Consider the following 20,386-nt stretch of genomic DNA (forward strand, 5'->3'; position numbering starts at 1 on the left):
ATCCCACTGAGGGATCCCAAATATGCGTTTATTTTTAACAAGATCCCTGTTTGACAGTCTGACTTCGACGGTTTGTGCGACGCATTTAATCGAAGATTGTTTTATTAATATATCGCGATGTAATGTAGCTTACAAATACGCTGTTTTTGAAGAACGTAACAGATTTAAACTATATTTAGGTTGACAGAAAAGAGAATATGAGCGCGGCAAAAATCTTAAAGGCGCCGCATCAATAAAATCAAAAAAGTCTGTTTTCATTCAAGATAATCTCTAAATTGGTATAACACTCATCTCTGACAAAGCGTATTTTCACAGATTCTTTTTCAGAGTAAAAAGACTCATTCTACACTACACATTTTTGTCAAATCCGTTTTTTTTTTTACTACCTTCTCAGATAACAGAAATAAAATGGGTCATTAATTCTCAATAACCTTTAAGACAGGAATCAATAAAGGGTGGTTTAAACTACCCACCCATCCTTAGCCATACATGTCACAATAATAAAATAAAAACATTTTTGGTTTGTTTTTAGCAAGATAAGGGCACCACCACAAAAGATGTTTACTCTTCGATTTTATTGGCAAATCTCCTGACAAATAATTTCATAGTCGTGAACCGCTTTTACAAGGTCACTCTCCTGTATTCTGAAAATAAAAGAGCATATAAACACTGTAAACCGATTTGAAACCTCTATGATGGGTGTGAACACACGGAGATGTGAGTTAAGAGTCTGACGAGGAGTCTTTGACGTCTGTGCTCTCTGTGGCCTCGCTGACCTCACTCATTTCTTTACTCTCTCCTCCGCTGTCTCCATCTCCGTCCTGCACCGTCAGCTTCTCCACCAGGCCTGTCACAGAGGTGTCCTGAGAAGGTGAAGCCTCTGAGCCCCACAGACGAACACCTGGTTTCTGCAACTGCACATCAGGAAAAGTTAAGTGTTTTGCACGGGTGAATTATTATTATTATTTTTTTTAAAACATACAGTTCTACCAGCATTCGCCACCAACTGAGGAAGCAACCTGGTTAAGTGTAATGTGCTAAATGTGTTTTTGAGTGAGTAAACTTGCTAATTGGTGAAAATGAAAAAATAACCAGTAGTTACTGAATGTGTTCTAACAGTAGTTTTTGAAGGTGAACCCAATTTAGCCCTCTCTAATTTTTTAATTTAACATCTGCGGAAGGTGCTACTCCATTGCACTGAACCAATTTATATGTGTGAATGTGTGATTTCTGTTACTAACACTTTTCTACCTACATTAATTGGGCAGTAATTATCAAAGATTAATACATATTTTTAATTAGGAATTAAAAACCACTTGGCTCACAACTCCAAGTTGGCACAAGATTCTTGTGTCATATTATGACTACCATTAGAGTCTTAATCAAACAGTTGGAAACTCCTTGAGGAGGCAAATTGAAAAATTGTGGTTTATTTAACTGAAGATTAACTGCTATTCTTGCACATATGTTCAGTGGGTGTAGAGGTTCAGGGTACAAATTGGAAAATCGTTTATTCAGCTTCATTTCCGGAGTCAATAATGAAATGTAACTGCACCACCACACACCTCATCTGCCATCTGTGTGAGATTCCTCTTCATGGCATAAGCATCTTCTCCATCAGCATAATATTTGGGCTCCACTTCGCTAATCCTGCAACACAGCATCAGGAAACATTTGGTATGAATGAAATGCAATGCAATGTCACAAAATAAAGAAAAGAACACAGTACGTACAACTTATTGTCTCTCCAATTTATCACGATTCATATTCATACAGTTATACATGGTGGCTAAACCTGAGCTGTTTTTGAAAATAGGTTTATTCTAGTGCTGTCAATTTAACACTTATTTAGTACAATTCATGCATTTTATTATAACGATGTTTTCTTTAAGTTGAACTACTTCTGAAGGGTCATTAACACAGAATGTTTTAATTGTATTTTATTTAAAAACACTTAACGTCTCACATCTTGTGACAGTTAAGAGACACTGCAGTTATTTAATTGTGGGACACTCCATCTAGCATTTTTTACATTTAATTTGTAATTCATTCATTTCGTTTTAATTGACTGACAGTTCATATTCTTTCACAATACAATATAATAGAAATGGGGAAAAAGAAGAGATGGGCTACTCACTGAAACTTAAGTGTGTTTGAGTACAAGTGAAGAGCGGCCCGGTTACTGAAATACAAACACACACAGTCAGGTAAATCTCTCAGGCCTGATATGACGATAGAGAGTGCATATCCTACCTCTTCCTGACATGTAAAGAGACATATTTGGCATTGAAGTTCTCAATCATGGCTCTGCTGGCTTGATCCATCAGTTTTTGAGCCAGTCCGAGACGCCTGTGAGAGCGTTTAACTGCCTGTATAACCACACAGCACAGAATTCATTTAAACACATGCAGACAGGATGAAAGACGACATCAGCACAAATGATGAGAAAGATTAGATCAGTAAAAGTTTTTCAGAGTAAAAACACTAACCAGTGATGTAATGTGTCCATGAGGCACATCGTCAGGATCCTCCTCCCTATTAAAGTATGCAATTCACATAAAATAATACTGAAATAATATATCATTATACATGTTATGAATATTACATACTTAATTGATTCTTACATTAATTATAATTATTTGAAAAATTACCTTTCTTAAAGGGACAGTTCACCCAAAAATAAGAATTCTGTCATCATTTACTCTCCCTCATGTCAATCCAAACCTGCATTCCTTTTTTTTTTTTTTTTTACCTGTAGAACATAAAATAAGATCTTTTGAAGAATGTTGGTGACCAAACAGTTTGGGTTTCCATTGACTTCGTGTAGGTTTTTTTGGTCCATACAATGTAAGTCAATGGAAACTGAAACTGTTTGGTCACCAACACATCTTCTTTGAGTTCAACTTCCACAGCAGAGAGTAAGGTTTGGAACAACACGAGAGTGAGTAAATGATGACCATTCTCAATTTTTAGTTGGTGTATCCCTTTAACTTAACAACTCCTAGCAGTTATGGACATTTCACACATGAAAGCAATAAAGAAAAACAAAACTCACATTTTAGCCAAAACATATCCCACTATCTTCCCATTCTCATCCTCTGCTATGTAAGACAGCTGGAAAACAAACACAGGAGTTCAGTAAGGCAGTTCACATGTGATGTTTGTATACAGATGCGTGTGGTCTCAGACCTGTGGCCAGGACAGGCCGTGGTAGAAGTAATACTTCATCTGATAGTTCTCTGGAAGACACAGCAGGTTGCAGTGCTGCATGTTCATCAGATCCTCTGGCTGGAGACATGAAAAGAGAACATACTCGAGTCAAGCGGTTCTCTACCTGCCACCTGCAGTAATACTGAATCATTTACATTAAGCACATTCTAATATTCAGAGAGAAGCTGTGAAATAGTCATGTGTTCTGTAAGTGAGGATAGCAAAATAAACTAGGACATATAAGCACTGCTTGATAATTTGTTGACCTAAATTGTTATTATCAAATTGTGTAACTTAAATTTAACAGCTGATAGCCTTTTAAACTGATTCATTAACTTGCATGCCTTTCTAGTAATGCAACGTTACAGAACACGGTCGCTTTAAAACTATTATACTGCAGAGTGTGTATGAATCAAGCAAAACGTAGATATAATAAAAAGATTAATAATGTTTAATACATTCAGTGCCTCGTCGTGCGGAACTCATCAATGATGTGTTTTGAGACGCAGCCACTGCACTAATGTAACTTCACTTACCCGCGCGTTGCGTATATTCATTTTGACTGAGGATTGCTTGATAAATATATTATTCGATATCAATACAGCTGTCAAATGGACACAGATTTTTATATTGAATCGAATAAGCTGGCAGATGTACAGCTACACCTCTACAACCATGTTGCCCACGACCGGAAGACGGATGCTCGGACAATAAAGTCCTTCCGGTTATAGCGATAATAAAAGTCCTTGAACAAAAGCCAGGAATGCACTGTTTATAAAATATTTACATTCCGAGTTATTTGTTTTTATTTATTGTATTTATTGTTAATCATATTTTTGATTAAAAATCAGAATAAAACTATTAATACCTCCGTGCATTGATTCTGTTTTTATACATTTAATTTTATTAAAGCTTGATGGATATAAAAGCTCCTGTTTTTTTTTTCCCCTGAAAATAATTTCCACTACTCTTCCAGTCTTTAATGTTTACTTCATAAGCGTTTTTAAATGCTTTTATTGAAATGGAAGTGATATGATTTCCATGTGCATGACTACTGCTAAACTACATATTTAAACTAGTGCTGTCAAACGATTAATCGCATCCAAAATAAAAATAGTTTACATTATGTGTGTATTCTTTGTATCTTTATTATGTATATATAAATGCAAACACATGCATGTATATATTTAAGAAAGATTTTAGGCTTATTTTAAATACATTTATATATAGCAATATAAATATGTAAGTGTATATACACATGTAAATAATCAAATTATATACTGTAGGTGTATGTATACAAATATATAACAAATATACAGTACACAGACATTATGTAAACAACAACTTTTATTTTGGATGCGACTAATTGTTTTACAGCACAAATTTAAACAATTGTACAAAAGTCTCTATAAAGAGTAACAAACAAACTGATTGAGTGTCAGAGAAATCTACATTCACTACAGATGATCCCATGACTTTTCCAGGCCTGGACAAAGACTACAATCAGCTGTACTGAAACAAGCCAAATATATTAAGGGAACATAAAAGGACCAGATGAAACAAAAGTAATGGGACACTTGTGAGGCATCTTAACTATGCTTTATATTAAAAGTAGTTGTTTATTTTAATAAAATCGTAAACACGGAGCAGAACTTTTAAAGAAAAATTATATAGCTCACAACCATAAAGTAAAAAAATAAACTAGAAATTAAAAATTCATTACAAAAGCCAGACAAGCAGTCATTCCCAAAATCTACTGATAAATAAATCTGTTTTTACAGGCACCCTCCCAGGATGTTAAAATTCAGTGCTGTCACAATACATTGACTATCAAAGTTGTTTATAGACACCGGTTTCAGTGTGTATGTAAAATGCTGAACCCAAAAGCAATAGAGAGCAGAAAGAGACCATAACCAAATGATGCAACAAACATTACATCTTATTGATTAAATTATTGACGGAGAGCTGTGGAATGTACATTATACATCTTTTTTAATAAGACTTAACATATTTGTGGCTCATTCAGCCAGTTGAAACCTTTAAGACATGTTAAAATGTCATAGACACACATGCATTGGAATCCTAATCCCTATGGCTTTCCAGAATCTTTCTTTTGAGTGGTCCAAATTTAGCATTTCATTTTAGATTCATGTAAGCTTGCTTAAAAAAAAAAAAAAAAAATCATCAACAAAATACATGAACAACCATCACTGCAAGAGCAGATTGTACTTTTATACCACTTCTGAAATGTGAGCAGCATTTAATGTTAAGACTTTTGCTTGTGGAAAGATGAATGCATAACAGAAGCATTGCTTTTCTTTAAGAATAAAGAACGAAGGGAATTACAGCACAGTATACAATTTGTATGAATATCAATGATGCTCAAGTGCATAACCAATGAAATATGGAACAAAGTAATCAGAAATGTCCTATAAAGCATGAAACATCATATTGAGCTGATTATAATTAATAACATCCAAAAAAAAGCTTTTGCAAATCTTGTTGGTCCTTCTTTAAATGCAGAGTGCATCTCCAAATACTCAAGTGCCCTTTTCGTTCTTATTGCAGGCACTCATCTTGGGCTGGTTTTTGAAAGGCTTCAGCTCCTAATTTCTGTCGTCATCTTCTTTCACAGTTTGTGTGGGTTCACCCATTTGTATGTACCCTCATAGCGGAAGCCCACCCTCTGTACCAGCTCATCAGCCTCTGCGGGACCACGGCTATGAGAGAGAGCCAGAGAAAATGAGAGCGATATTACACATCACTTCATTTGTATAAAAAAAAAAAAAAAAAAAAAAAACCACCTTGAAGCACGTTTTACCTTCCGTATTTGTATTTGACGGGTGGCGTCTTCTCCTTCTCTATCTGATGAAGAAGAGGAGTGAAGATTCTCCAGGCTTCCCTCAACTCATCACTTTGAGAAAATGAGGCAAATTCAGAAATGGTAGTCTCAGAATTATTACAACAACATATTACATTTACAATAAGAAACACACCTTCGTACAAAATGCATTTGGCTGCCACAAAAGACGTCCAGAATCAGACGTTCGTAGGCATCGGGCAGCTTAACGTCCTTTGAAAAGGGAGAACAGAGAAAAGCACATTTATCATCAAGTCATTTCCCACATATTAGTCATCAAAGTTGCCGACTAGGACAAAAGAGAGAGTGTGAATGGACGAAAGCTGTGTTTTACCTTGTATCTGCTGTGGTAGGTCAGGTCCAGCTCGGTCTCCTCAGGGCTGAAGTAGACTCCGGGTTTCTTGCTCATCATCTTGGCGTAGATGGCCTCGTTGGGCTGCACACGCACCACCAACTCGTTCCTCCTGCAGTGAGAGCTAAAGATGTCTCCAGGGACGTCTGTGAACTGCAGCCTCACCTCTGCCTTCCTCTCATTCAGAGCCTTTCCACACCTGAGGATGAAGGGAACTCCTGGAGAGAGACGGGGCGGTCAAACGGGTTAATAAAACATCAACACATTCAGGAAGAGAAAGACTGTCAGGTATATACTGCTGTACAATTTTGGGTCCATAAAATGTTCTTTTGCTGTTAATGTAAGAAATTAACATTTCACAATGTTGGCGTTTCTACTGTATTAAAAAAAGGATGAGCATAAGAGACTTGTTAAAACATTTTATAAGTTCCAACTATAAACTTCGGAACAGTAGTGTGCTGTATGTGCTAAATTTTAAAATTTAGCCTTAAGCAACAACATTTTTAAATTTCAAGAACAAAGGGTTAGTAAAGCTTCTCATCTAAAGACAAAACCTGGTTTGGCCAGACTAAATATTAGCAATCGCTTACCATCCCAGCGTTCGTTCTTTACATAAAGCACTGCTGTGGCAAATGTAGCCTGAGTGGAGCCTTCAGGGACAGTTTTGTCATCTAGATAACCCAGTTTAGCCTCTCCTTCTCCATCGGGATCTCCCACATACTGACCCAAGACCACATCTGAGAGAGAGACCGGCTCAATGCACTTCAGCACCTTCACCTGTAGAGGGACACAGAGAGTGAACAGACAAAACCGGTATTATAAAAGGAGAGCTATAATATGTAGACTGCTATTCAGGATAATTCCCATTTATTTCAGCAAAAGCACTTCACTTGGATGCATCATGAGCACTCAGTTTGTCTTTGTCCTATTAAAACTCTTAAAACAAAAAGTGCATAAATAAACAAGAAAAAAAAAAAAAATCTACAAAAGCAACCATTACAGTGAAAAGTACAAGTTTACTTCACCGTTAACATAGAAATCTTAAAAACATTTATATAAAAATTAATAAACAAATCCCTATTTGTATGGGACTACTTAACACTGTTAAAAGCTTTCAAAAAACAAACAAAACAGTACAAAATGCTAAATAAAAATTAAAAATCAGTACAAAACAAAATAATTGAACCGGGACGAGTAAAACTACTTAATGTTCAAAAGTCTTAAATAAATAAAACTAAATCATAAAAAAAAAATCAGTTCAAACCAAAAGAAAAAAATAAGGAAAAGTACAAACATACGTCACATCGTCTTTAAACAAACGAAACAAAAAAAAAATATATAAAATGAACGACAAAATTAAAACACCTTGACCCTTTGGGTACTACACAATCACCGTAATGTGCATTTAAAATCAAAATACGATCCAAAAATGAAGACTTCTCTGAAAAGTAATGAAGGAACCAAGACCTTAATTTATACATGCTAAATCTGATAGATTTGCTCCTCAATGCTAAATTCAGGATCATTATGATAAGCGCCAGAAAAGAGAGCTGCAGTGGGAGGCTGTGCACGGTTCATTGGCTGACCGGCTCGTTACCTTCTCATCTCGAACATCATCAGAGCTGGTGGATGCAGGCTTCTCCATGGCAACCAGACTGAGCATCTGCAGCAGGTGGTTCTGCATCACATCACTGGAGACAAAGAGAGGAATACATTCATTTACAAATCCTGCTTGATTAGAATATCAAAATCCTCACAGCCTTTGAAGGGAATCCTCATGCAAAGAAAGTGCAATCTATTTTTACACACATATTTTTCTTTTTTCTTTGAAATTGTGCAATTTTATTAGCATTTTCTTCTTAGGGACTATCTTTATGGTGCTTCACACAATGCATTTTCATTGTATGGAACTTTTTGTGCAAGCATCAAAAATGTCTACAGAAGAAAATCACACAGGTTGAATAAAAAAAAAAAAAAAAAAAAAAAAGTTCAGTTTTTGGCAGATAATAATAATAATAATAAAAAAGGTCTTCATGTCACAGAGGCAAAATATAATCTCAAAAGCAAGAAAACTAACCGAATGATACCAAAATCGTCAAAATATCCCCCTCGGCCCTGGGTACCAAACGGCTCTTTGAAGGTCAGAACCACACACGCCACACTGTCCCGGTTCCATATGGGGCCAAATATACGATTTCCAAACCTGTAGAGAAAATAGGAGAGAAAACTGTGACTAATGAGACACGGATACAGATGAAGAGACTCCTGGTGGAGTTTAACCCTTAATTATGCATAAATGACAACTGTGTGTGACAGCTAGTGAATGAAGCAGGCAGAGCAGGAGGAACAGTAGAGAGTCCCACCTGAGAACCATGAGGTTCTGGACCATCTCTTTGCCTAGGTAATGGTCTATACGGTAAATCTGGTCCTCAGTGAAGAGAGCAGAGAGATGACTGGTTAACTCCTCCGAGCTCTGCAGGTCACGTCCGAAAGGCTTCTCCACGATTATCCTGTTCCAGCCTCTACCAGACATACAAACAAAATATAACAGAAACTACACTTCGTATCTCACAAGCATTATTTTGGAATTATTAATATACCATTTGATTATTAATATTTTTGAATGAGCTTTTAATTTTTAGATTTTCAGTTTTAGCAATTTTAGAACAGATTTCTTAGCAGTTTGCTCCAGCGCAAACAGTTTTGGCATTTTCTGAAGAATTAGTGCTGAAAAGGTGTGGAAAGTTATTTTTTTTGTGCCTGACCTTACTGAATATTCATTTGTAGGAGTTTCCGTTTCAGGTGCAAAATTTACAGGAGGAGAGTATTCAAATGAATCACGCAATGCAATTTACTAACATTTGCACTCGTCAAATTACTGATTTGCACCATTTCTTTACGCCCCCAAAAAAGTATGTTTTAAACTATTTTGCACTTGAAATGGCTGCATTTGTTGTTGCTAGAAGGGAGGCACTGCAGAGAACAGAGAGCACATGTTAGAGGGGAGAAGATTCTTTTTCACAAGTCTTAATTTGTTTGGAATGGCAGAAGAACAAATTATCCAGAACCGAACAGATCCTTACACTAATTTGCGCTACACTTGTTAGATTGTGTTGGTCATTATGGAACTGAGATGTTGCGTTGGTGTTCCTTAATTTGTTTAATTTCAGTAAATCACCTGCAGAAATTTCCACACCATCTGCTGTACACGGTTTCGGAACTGCGTTCTCACGCTAATTTGGCCCGTTTAGTAAATCTGCCCCTTTGTTTTTAGTTTTTTTTTTTTTGTTACTAACTATTGGTTTCAATATTTACATTCAGTTTTAAAATTATTTGTATTAAAGCTGCAGTCGGTAACTTTTGATGCTCTAGCGGTTAATAAACAGAACTGCTTGCGTCTTGCGGAAGAACATCGTAGCCGGAACTACTACTCTCTGTTTATGTCTATGAAGAATAGTCAGAGTATAAACACTTATTTTAGGTGTACCCTAGCGATTCAGCACAGGCTAAAAACAGGGTTTGGAAAATGGATTCATGGTGTACTCTCTTATTACTAGAGATGTTCCGATTCCGATACTAGTATCGGAAATATCTCCGATACCACAACAAATTCTGGCATCGGCATCGGCGAATACATGAACCCATATACCGATCCGATACCATTTTCTTAAAAAAGACCTAGTTATGACCGCAAGCTTTGCCTAACCGCTGCACGGTTCTTCGCTGCTCAAAATGCATTGAAAACACAGGAAGTTGTGCTGTGTTGCCACAAGCAACCCCTGTTTAGAGCAGCGAAGAAGAAATGAAAACGCGTTAGCAGCCCTGATCTATATATGACTGGATCACTCATCACATTCTAAACTGCCAAAACACAGTGAAGCCGCTACTATATTATAGATCAGTGGTTAGCAGTATGTCTCTGTAGTACCGGTAGTTACAGACTCTCAAGTATATTCAGTACCGGCAGCTGCGTTCAGTCGCTTCCGTGTAAGTCAAAGCGCAGGGCTCCAGACAGTAGCCGAATATATACTAGTGTCTGTGAATATTAAACTGCAAAATACTATTTAAATATTACTCCCGCAAAATCTACATCTCTGTGGGTGACTGGCACAGATGCGCGAGAGCTCGCTGTTTTGTAGTCTCTGCTGTGTGTCATGAGGACACGAACGCATAAACCGTCACTTCATGAGAATTTACCGTTTCATTTGAGAATACTGTCATATCATAAACACAGACACTCAAAGATCTTCATGGCAGCCCATTAAAATAAATGTTTGGTTTACATGAGTAAATTGACAATATATAAAGCTACTGTTGTAGCCTACAGTAATAATAATACGTCTCTATAATAATAATAATTATGCCTAGATGGTTGCTTGTTTTTTACTTGTTTTGTTGTAAAGAGATTATCTGATTAATAGATCTTTTTTTATATTCCTAGACTTATTTGTTGCAGTTTTTTTATACAGTTATATTGTAAAACTTAAATACCTTTTTTAGTTTGCGGTGTTAGATTTTTGGCTGCATTTGAAGTTCTTTTTTGCATAAGAAAATAAATAATACTGTCAAATTCATGTTAGATAATAAAAATACTGTAATAAATACAGTAGTTCACCATGTATTTGTTCATGTTTTATTGAGGGATCTGTCTGAAGCACACCATAAAAAAATTCTAGCAATTTACACAGGGCTAGTAGTATATACAGCTGTATATACAGATACACACCCAGGTATCGGATCAGTACTCGGTATCGGCCGATACCCTGAGCCCAGGTATCGGAATCGGTATCGGGAAGAGAAAAAGGGTATCGGAACATCTCTACTTATTACATACATTTTGTATACTTTGAACACAAAAAAACGCTCCCGGTAAGAAACAACCAATCAGAGCTGCGGTCCGTAACTTTTTTTTTTTTTTTTTTTACAGCACTGAGCAGCGCTGTCAAAGGAAATCACCCTAAACAGATGAAAGGATAGTACGACAAAGATATATCACTTTCCTCAGTGGACATTCAAACTAATGTTTTATTTGGCGAGCATGATATTGAGCTGAAAATGAATGCTGTATCACATTCAGGTAATCACAGTCAATCTCTTTCTTGTAATACTCTACACAATATACCGCTTTTAGGTACACAGTTAGCTTTTAATAAAGCAACAATGTTTCTTCGTTACTAGTTCTATTGTGACTTCTACGAATTGATAAAAGAGGCAAGTTTAAAAGCATGTGTTTGCTCCTCACTTGGTGCTCATGCACTGATGTTTGATGTTCTTGGTGACGTCGTGGTAGACGCTGGGCGGCAGGGCCAGGTAGAAGAGGCGGTTGGCCCCAGCTCCTCCATGCAGGGACAGCAGGTGAGTGTTCAGGTTAGCGAAAGAGGATTCATCCACATACTTCCCGCTGATGTAAGAGTTTCTGCTGAAGAACGCTGCGAGGCGATCTGCCTCAGAATCTGCCACCTGAATGGAGGAAAAAAAAAAAAAAAAAAAAAAAAGAGAAGATATTTTAACACACTGTAAATAGGCAGTAAATAGACAAATTCACATGTAAAACACTCTTGAGCTGTGACCTTCATGTAGGGCATGCAGGCTGTGCGTATGGCATCCACTGTCAGATCAGAACGTGCAAAACCCACAAAATATGTCTCTTCAGGGAGAAGACCGTCTCTGAACAACCACCTACAAGAGACAGACAGAAATACTTCATACGGATCTAAAGTTTAGGTGTCAATGTTTTCTGAAAGAAATTAATACGGTTATTCAACACAAACACACTAAATTGATCAAAATTGACAGTGGAGAACTTTTGATTTCAATTAAAACATTATATTCAAATTACCCAGAAAAAAAAATAATAATCAAAAATAAAAAGCTAAATAAACAGTAATAATTGTAATTGAAATACAATATTAGGTTGTTTATTTTGCAATATATATATATATATATATGATAAATAAAATTCTCACCAGATCCAAATGTTCAATGGTACTCCACTAGTAAATAGTAGTGTGTGTGTAAATGCAAAATCAGAGTACTCACCACAAAGTTGGGTAGATTTTCTTTTTCGCCAGATCTCCCTACAAAAAGAACACATTTGTTACATCACAGAACAATTTATTAATACATGAATTCCACAAAAGCTGTTCATTGCGTTTCATAGTGCAACATATTCAAAACAATTCGTAGAGAAAAGCCGATCGTTGATCAGAGTTAGATGATCTTATTGGATAAATGTTGAACACAGGCCCTGACCAAAAACCTCAGCATCATTGCAAGTCTTGCAAAAATGTGGCAACCTACTCAATGAGAGCACTATTGGGAACTTACCTCACTTTACATTTGCAATCCAATTACTAAGCAGGAGTTTGATCAATTATTTATTGCTTAAGAGCCGTGAAGCTCCAACTTTTGTCTTTATTCACATTTTTATTTTTGGTACTTAGCAAAAAAATTCCTTTTTTTCCCCCCTTTTTCTGTGTGCTATTTTTACCCATAGTTGACAAAATAAAACCATTTTCCACAAGTTGATACAATTCTTTAGGGTCTTAATGAGGAGTCTGTAACATACTTTGGTTAAGATTTTTCTATCTAAATCTATTTTTCCTAGTGTAAAAGGCACTCTTTTTATGGTCAAAAACCGCTCTTTTCAGAGCACACAGTTTTGTAGCATGCGGCTTTAAAATGTTCTCTGCTGACTCAGTCTCTCTGAGAATGGCTGGAAGAGAGGGGAGGTTTACTTCAGCTGCATTCATAATGAAACGTAATTGGCACATTATTAGGAAAGGCATTGTAAAAACCTTATATTCCCTTCTTTTGGAGGTGAAGCTGGATCATGAACGATTGGTGTGCACAGAGTGCATGTAGCATGCGATTTTTAAAAAAAAGTCACAATACAAATACTGATGATTCATATGCCTACTGTTTGCAGTGGTTTATACAAATTTTGTCCAAATGCTCTCAAGGATAATAACGTTCCTCCAGTATCACCTGCCATAAACTAGCAAGGTACATTATCACTTGGTTGAGAAGGATGTTACTTACATACATTTATTTTGAAAGTGACTTCATTGCTTTTGTTATGTAGTTTTTCAGGATTGAAATTTAAAGGCTACCGGTTAATCGGCTACCTAATTAACTCTGCAAATAGTAAATACACCTACAAAGGAAAGCAATCTGCATCCGTTAAACTATTTAATGGTGCCTTTAATCAGACTACACTATTTAAAAAAAAAAAAAAAAAAAGACTACATGGCTTGACTTAGAGTCAACTATCCCCGTGAATCACTGTGATTGAAGAGGAATAGAAACCTAGGGAACTGCCATAATTTCTGTGGAACACCGTGACTAATTTTACAAAAACATCTCATTATAAAGATGACTAAATAATAAATGCAAAATACACAAAAAAGAAGATACAATGTAGTTTAAAATAACAGTCAACCCATCCCTCCTCCATGTGATTCAATCTTCTCGATGCAAAGGTCACTGATCTCAGCAGATCTGCTCCACACCCATTCAGACACATGAGAAGTGCTCTGTGCACAGTGAGACAGCACTATTCTGTTTGTCTTGGATGATTTATGGCAATGTGGGAGAGTCCCAGCTCTCCAGATATGAATTATTGGGGGATGTTATTAAATATATCAGTTCGCTATTTAACTAGTCAATCCTGCTGTGGTGTAAAAAAGCACCAAGTAATGGTGACTTGACAAAATTCATACATGACCTTTTAGCATTGCATTATTAAACCAAAACAAACACCCAAAACTAAGCAGCAAGAAAAACTGTATGCATTTATTCTGATAGTGACATTCCAAAAGAAAAGTGACATGTTTTTATGGAATGTGTGTCTTAGTAAAGACAGTGTAAACCGTAGATCATGATGCGAAGGCCACTGGAACGATTTCCAGGAAAATGCAAGAAATTAAGACACACACTAGGGCTGGGACAACAAAAAAATACGTCGACTCAAAATATGCGCATTGATTCGTCAACCTGTTTTTATTTCTCTAAAAAACGTTTGCAAAGCGTTTACCTTATGTGCACTGAATATACGCGATGGCCGGATCAACATTATATACAACGTTATATACCCAATCCAGGGGTTTTTCTGCATTGATCTTTTTTTTGGCGGCTGTCAAAGCTTTATTTGATCGGTGAGTGATGTAGAATAGAATGACTGCTGCGCCTGACAGTATGAGAGAGAGCCCCGTCTGTGCGCGCGCACTCACAGTCTTCAAATAACACGAGCGCTTCTTGCTCTCTCTTGTGCATATTAATCAAAATCATTAGACACGATAGAAAAAGGGCGGAACGCCAAAGTTTCACGTGGAGCATTCAGAGATTTTTTTTTTTCTCCATGACAGGCTGCTGGCTCCCACTGTTAATTTTTTTTTTTTGGAAAAAGCACTCTCTGAGTTAGCTTAAAGCCCTCAAGTTTACATTGGTTACTGTATTCTTTCAATTGCTCTAAACAAGTATTTTGGGTGACCTTTTTTTATTGAATGCTAGACATCCAGTTGTTGTTATTTTCATCTGAAAGAAGAACTTTTTTTCAGTAAGCTAGGTCTTATGTGTTCAGTTAGCTTGTTTCAGTAAGCTGTGTTTTCAAGGCTTCAAGGTTTTACTGAATGCTATCTCTATACAAGTGCAAAGTAATGCATTCTTAGTCTTTTATTTTGTCATTTTAAGAGCAATAAACATTGCAATGTTAAGGAATTCATGTTTTTTTTCATTCAGATAGGTAAATCAACATGTATAAATTGTTAGTAGTCAATTAATGGGAAGATAATCAAAATCGAATCGGTCTGAAAAAATTCAATCGCTAGATTAATCGTTTAAAAAAAATAATCGTTTATCCCAGCCCTAAAACACAAACACACACACACACACACACACACACACACACACACAGTAAAGGTACAGTAATGCAGTCAACACCTGGGGTTTCAGTTCCAACCACTTAAGCAGCTTAAACCCAATATTAATTTTTTGGCGCTGGACAAAAAATTTACAACAAATTCTGTTGATTGAGCATTTAAAAGGTTAAAAAAAACATTTCAGAGAAAAAAAAAAATATATAATATTTGCCTAGCTTAATTCTGTCGCTTTGTCTGATTTATGGAAAATGTCTTGATTGTAAGGAGGACGTTTTTTTTCATTATATAATGGCAACTGATGAGCAGACTCCACATGCAAGTTAAGCAGAATTTCTGTAAGATTTTTTTTTTTTACTAAATCAAAAATGACCCTCGCATGTTTTTAATTATAATGAAGAGTGTAATTTGCAAAGCTACATAGCTAAATGACAACTAGTCACACCGGAATACTCACAAACTGCCTTTAAAATGAAGTTGGGTACAAATTTGGTGACATGACAGGCTGGCTGGGGGTCGATGCACTGAATCTAAGTGGCTCAAGGTTAGACAAATGAGGTGATGTTGTATCTGCATTTTGACATGGTTTCTGAATGGACTTCATATTATGCCATAAACCTGTTGAAATCTTGCCAACCAACAATTCAGACCCGGCCATGCATATCCCTCTCTCCACCATCTTTCTGACTACACCCTCATCCCAAACACAAGCCCGCTCTTTCACCTCTCTCTATTCACACCAACTGAAAGAAAAGTGCTGACAGACAGTGATATTGCATAACACAGATCACTAGCACCCATTTAAAATGCCAAACAATAAGAACAGGAAAAACCAAAAGTAACAAAGATCATTTGACAAAGAAGTTGTGTAAAAATGGAATAGTAAAAAGCTGAACAAAACGAGGAGGAACAAGGAAAATCTAGCCAAAAAGGAGGAAGAGGGTTTAAAATTTCACAACTAAAAAGTTAAGATTAACAGTCTATTGAGAAGTGTAAAAGCCTAAACTACTATAATGCAAACCTCACTTTCAAATCATTCTTAATATTTTGTATGAGTTTTATTTTTATTTTTATATATATATATACACATTGGTACATTGGGTCTGTCCGCATTTACAGTTGTGAACCTAATCAAGGCTGTCTAGAGACAACAAGTCTTTCATCATGTCTAGCAAATCACAGATCTTCAGTCACCACACTCGAACGATCAATTTTTAAGGCCTTAAGCGTTTATGGGCTGTGAAATCCACTGAATTACTCAACCACCCTTCCTGGATCTTAAAGATGCCCTACGCTGGCAATGTCCCTTCATGGTAGAATTATTTCTGCTGTACTTCCTTGTACGAAACATCAAGGCTGTTTTATTAATTCAGAGGAATCTGAGATTTTCTTTTATTGGACCAGCAGTTAACAGGCTGTGTTGTAGCGGTAACCAATGAAAACATACTGTTGCTGCTCCATAAGCGCCACCTGCTGTCAGAGAGCGAATTTGCATTCTCATCTAGCCTGTCTGCTGTTTTCGGTTTCGTTCAGACGTTTTATGTGGTATAGTTTCACAAAGCTAAATCAAAGTCACAAAGGCAAGTCATGTCACTCTGCAGCCATCTTTAAAATGCTTCTCGGGCATGCAAGTGCAACTCCTATCTCTTTGAATGGGGAAATGTCAAATTCTCCAAAACTGTTTGCCAAGCTTAAGATAGATTTCATTGGTGATTTCAAATCTGAAACTTTAACAACTACTGTCTCGAATGTTTCTTTTGCTCAAATAGCATTATGGAAAGCTTATTTTTCAGACCAGATCAGCCAGTGTGCATGAACGCTGACTGTTTCTATAGCAACCAGGACTTCTAAGGGCAGCTGCAGTGACGCGCTGACTTTACGGATTAGCGATTTGCTCTTTTGCCCAGAAGGCGGGCTTCGTTTGAGAGAGCGGCCATACTGAGTGTTGCATCCCCCCCCCCCCCATTCAAAACTATATGAGTGACACGTCTTGCATTCTATAGTCTTTGGCTAAATTCCTTCCAAATTTAAAAATTATACAATCCAACAAATCAAAAAGTGCTTATGTACACATCATTTTTGTTTAAATTGTGATTAAAGTGCAGTGGTTGCCTCTCATTTGTAATGAAAAGAGCACAGGCAAAGTTTTAGTTTGTTTATATGAACATTTTATATTTATTTGGGATTTAACATTTACATTTAGTTTTGTTATGTGATATTTACGTTTCACAATAAAAAAAAAAAAAAAAAAGAACTTTTCATTTATAATTCTGCTTTAATCTCCTTTTGTTAAAATCGTGGGAAAACGGTTTTATTAAATAATTACTGTAAAATTGTCTCACATTGTGAGTTGTGTGAATCTTTACCTCCCTAGTTTTCACAATATTTTAATTAGGACTCTAACACTTCTTACCTCCATCAATCCCAACACCACCACCATGAAATGGAAAGCATGGCACAATCATTAATAAACACATGCAGTGAGATGTAACTAGAGCAACAAAAGAAAAGCAAGGGGAAGAAAGTTTGCAGCAAGGACTGGTGGGGGAGAGCCGTCAGAGTAGAGTTGACAGAATTCTAGAATACGAATATGACATTCCACAAACCATACGTAATCATGGTGAGTGATGAAACTGTATGCGCACCTGTGCCAGTTGTAATGAGCTTTACAAACAGGGAAGTTGTGGGGAGTGTTTTTCGAGTAACGTTTTAGATTAGAGAACACATTCACTATTAGAGTTATTGATAGTTAGTAAGGTAGCTGTTGCAGCAGTTATGTTTAGGTATGGGGTAGGGTTTAGGGATGTAGAATATGGTCATGCAGAATAAGGCATCTATGTGTGCTTTATAAGTACTAATAAACAGCCAATATGCATGCGAATAAGCAACTAGTCAATAGTGAAAAGTGTTCTCTGAATAAGTGGTTTACATGCAACAAATGTATAGGTATATTCCAGGAGTTGGAATTGAAATTTGGGAAATCAGAATTGGACGGAGGTTTTCATATGATTCAGTACTTAACAGAACATTGGCAATTTCTGATTAATATCATAATACTGATGTGCATGTAAATGTAGTCACTTAAGAAAAAAGTAGCCCAAATACACAAATTCACACACATTTTTGGTTTGTCAGTAGATGCCAAGTGTACAAGATAAGAGACAACTCATGTCTGCAGATGAGACTGTATCAACTCATTAGTAGAGACGGAGAGATTTAAATATAAGCTACCTCACACACACACACACACACACACACACAGACTCACCGAAGCCCCCATTATGATGAAGATATGAACATCAGACTGGTGAAACTCCACATCATCATGTAGCTCTTTCCTCAGCTGCCCAAACACTTCAGAGCGTGAGAGGGGAACACTCATCTTGTCTGTCAAGAGGTCAGAAAAAAAAAAACCATTAAACCACACATCTCAAGTGGTCCTCATGTTCATGCAGTCATGTCAAAAGTAGGTTTATGTTTTTTTCTTTTTTAGCTATCTGGAGTTATTACAGCTGTATAATTTCGATTAAAAATAATTTCACTTTAAGAAACTTAAAAAAAAAAGTTAAGATATGCATTTAAAAAAAAAGAGAAAAGAAAATGTTGTCAGGACAGTTAATATATAAAGTTGTTTTGGAAGATAACAGACGTCAGGATGGACGATAATGCAACTTAATTACAACAAAAACAGCCTACTACTACTACGTTAATTAGCCATCACCAACCTCAAAACGACTAAAGAAATGGGTCTATCACTACTGAAAAGTTAAATGTTTTCCAAATAGCTTTTACTAAAGCTGCTCAACATATAGTACAAACAGTACAATGTCACAGGCATTAGTATGAATATTAAACTAATAAACACAACCACAGAGCAAGTTTGTTGACTAAATGTCCTTATTTTGAAGACGTACATGCCAAAATAAGTAGTCTAGAAACATGATGCATTTGCTAAATGCACATAAAATAATATAAATGCAAACTTTCACATGCAATAATTCCTTGCCAGCGCAGTCACTTGCTCTCTTTTGGGAACAGACACAAAACAAAAACTACAGTGTTGACTAGTCTATTCATTTGACAAATCACATCACAACTGGGATGCATTGGGATGACAAAGTCCTACCACTGTGTTCAGGGACTGTAGTGTGTCCTCTCTCTGTGAGAAGAGATATACATAGAAACCTCGTGTGACACAAAAACACAACTTCCCACAAACCCCCACTCTGTGAGTATACCGTAATGTTATTAGCACAATCCCTTATTTAACAGGGCTCAGCCTGGCACTAACTGACTAACAGCCTACTGATTATTTTACGAAGTGCATCACATTCAAAACAAATGCCTTAAATGTCGATATTTGGAATAAATTGAACATCGAATTCTACAAGATAAAAGCATGGCAAGGGAAATCTGAACTTTGTAGTAAGGCAGAACATACACTGCACAATCTGCATGACAACATGCTAACGTCACTTACTTTTAGTGCGCTTTACTTAACCAAACACAAATAGCTGGACTTAAAGGCTAAAGACCTGTAACAGATTCAGCGCAAGAAAAATGTAACAATAGCGGCTACAGTGTCATTCTTTGAGACGGCTTCCTCCTTCCCTGTTGAAATGACACGGCGGGCTTCTGTGATTTTATTGGTGTAGAGAGGAACTCACCAGCGCTTGCTCGACTCCCCATCATTGCTGGAGCGTATGGCGTCACCACGCAGCTGTGCTGATGATAAGCGACGTGGGCGGAACCAGACTGCAGGAGGACGGTGATTGACAGCTAAACGCTCCAATCGCGTACATGCTGAACGATCCTCAGGCCAATGAAGAGCGCGCATGCGCATTAAACATTAAAATCCTGCTGATAAGAGCTAGAAAGGGTGTCGAATGTAGCTCTCTGCAAAGAATGTCAGCATGACGCTGCAGATTAAAAGTAAATAAAATACTCTAACTTACTTTAATGTAATAATTGGAACAATTAAGCCTATATATTTAGTATAAAGCTACCTCAATGATTTAGACATTTAGCATTACGCAGCAGAACCACCGGCGGCGCCAGGGGGGGTCTTGGGGGGTCTCAAGACCCTGC

The 20,386-nt window shown here is 36.7% G+C and overlaps 2 protein-coding genes across 6 annotated transcripts; both read right to left on the reverse strand.

Annotated features, from left to right (window-relative positions):
- Window positions 1-556: 556 nt before the first annotated feature.
- On the reverse strand, window positions 557-3,934 carry naa10 (N-alpha-acetyltransferase 10, NatA catalytic subuni). Of its 2 annotated transcripts, XM_026199353.1 has the most exons (9): window positions 3,747-3,934; window positions 3,190-3,288; window positions 3,056-3,114; window positions 2,490-2,535; window positions 2,254-2,369; window positions 2,138-2,182; window positions 1,566-1,650; window positions 777-914; window positions 557-644 (listed from the first exon to the last, which is right to left on the reverse strand). In XM_026199353.1, exons 1-9 carry the CDS (start codon window positions 3,765-3,767, stop codon window positions 630-632), a joined length of 624 nt encoding a protein of 207 aa, XP_026055138.1. In that variant the 5' UTR covers window positions 3,768-3,934; the 3' UTR covers window positions 557-629. The 2 variants fall into 2 exon arrangements, with proteins under 2 accessions (XP_026055138.1, XP_026055137.1); XM_026199352.1 differs by having other exon boundaries at window positions 557-914.
- Window positions 3,935-4,539: 605 nt separating this feature from the next.
- Window positions 4,540-20,068, reverse strand: g6pd (glucose-6-phosphate dehydrogenase). Of its 4 annotated transcripts, none has more exons than XM_026199354.1 (14): window positions 19,966-20,005; window positions 19,425-19,457; window positions 18,567-18,685; window positions 12,462-12,499; window positions 11,993-12,101; window positions 11,665-11,882; window positions 8,786-8,944; window positions 8,500-8,625; window positions 8,020-8,113; window positions 7,013-7,199; window positions 6,405-6,640; window positions 6,207-6,283; window positions 6,032-6,124; window positions 4,540-5,930 (listed from the first exon to the last, which is right to left on the reverse strand). In XM_026199354.1, the coding sequence occupies exons 1-14, from the start codon at window positions 19,988-19,990 to the stop codon at window positions 5,840-5,842; spliced, it is 1,605 nt and encodes a 534-aa protein (XP_026055139.1). In that variant the 5' UTR covers window positions 19,991-20,005; the 3' UTR covers window positions 4,540-5,839. The 4 variants fall into 4 exon arrangements, with proteins under 4 accessions (XP_026055139.1, XP_026055142.1, XP_026055140.1 ...); XM_026199357.1 differs by lacking the exon at window positions 19,966-20,005 and adding an exon at window positions 19,779-19,927; XM_026199355.1 differs by lacking the exon at window positions 19,425-19,457 and having other exon boundaries at window positions 19,966-20,068.
- Between the last annotated feature and the right edge of the window lie 318 nt (window positions 20,069-20,386).

Source organism: Carassius auratus, chromosome 23 (assembly GCF_003368295.1).
Source record: "Carassius auratus strain Wakin chromosome 23, ASM336829v1, whole genome shotgun sequence".
NCBI lineage: Eukaryota > Metazoa > Chordata > Actinopteri > Cypriniformes > Cyprinidae > Carassius > Carassius auratus.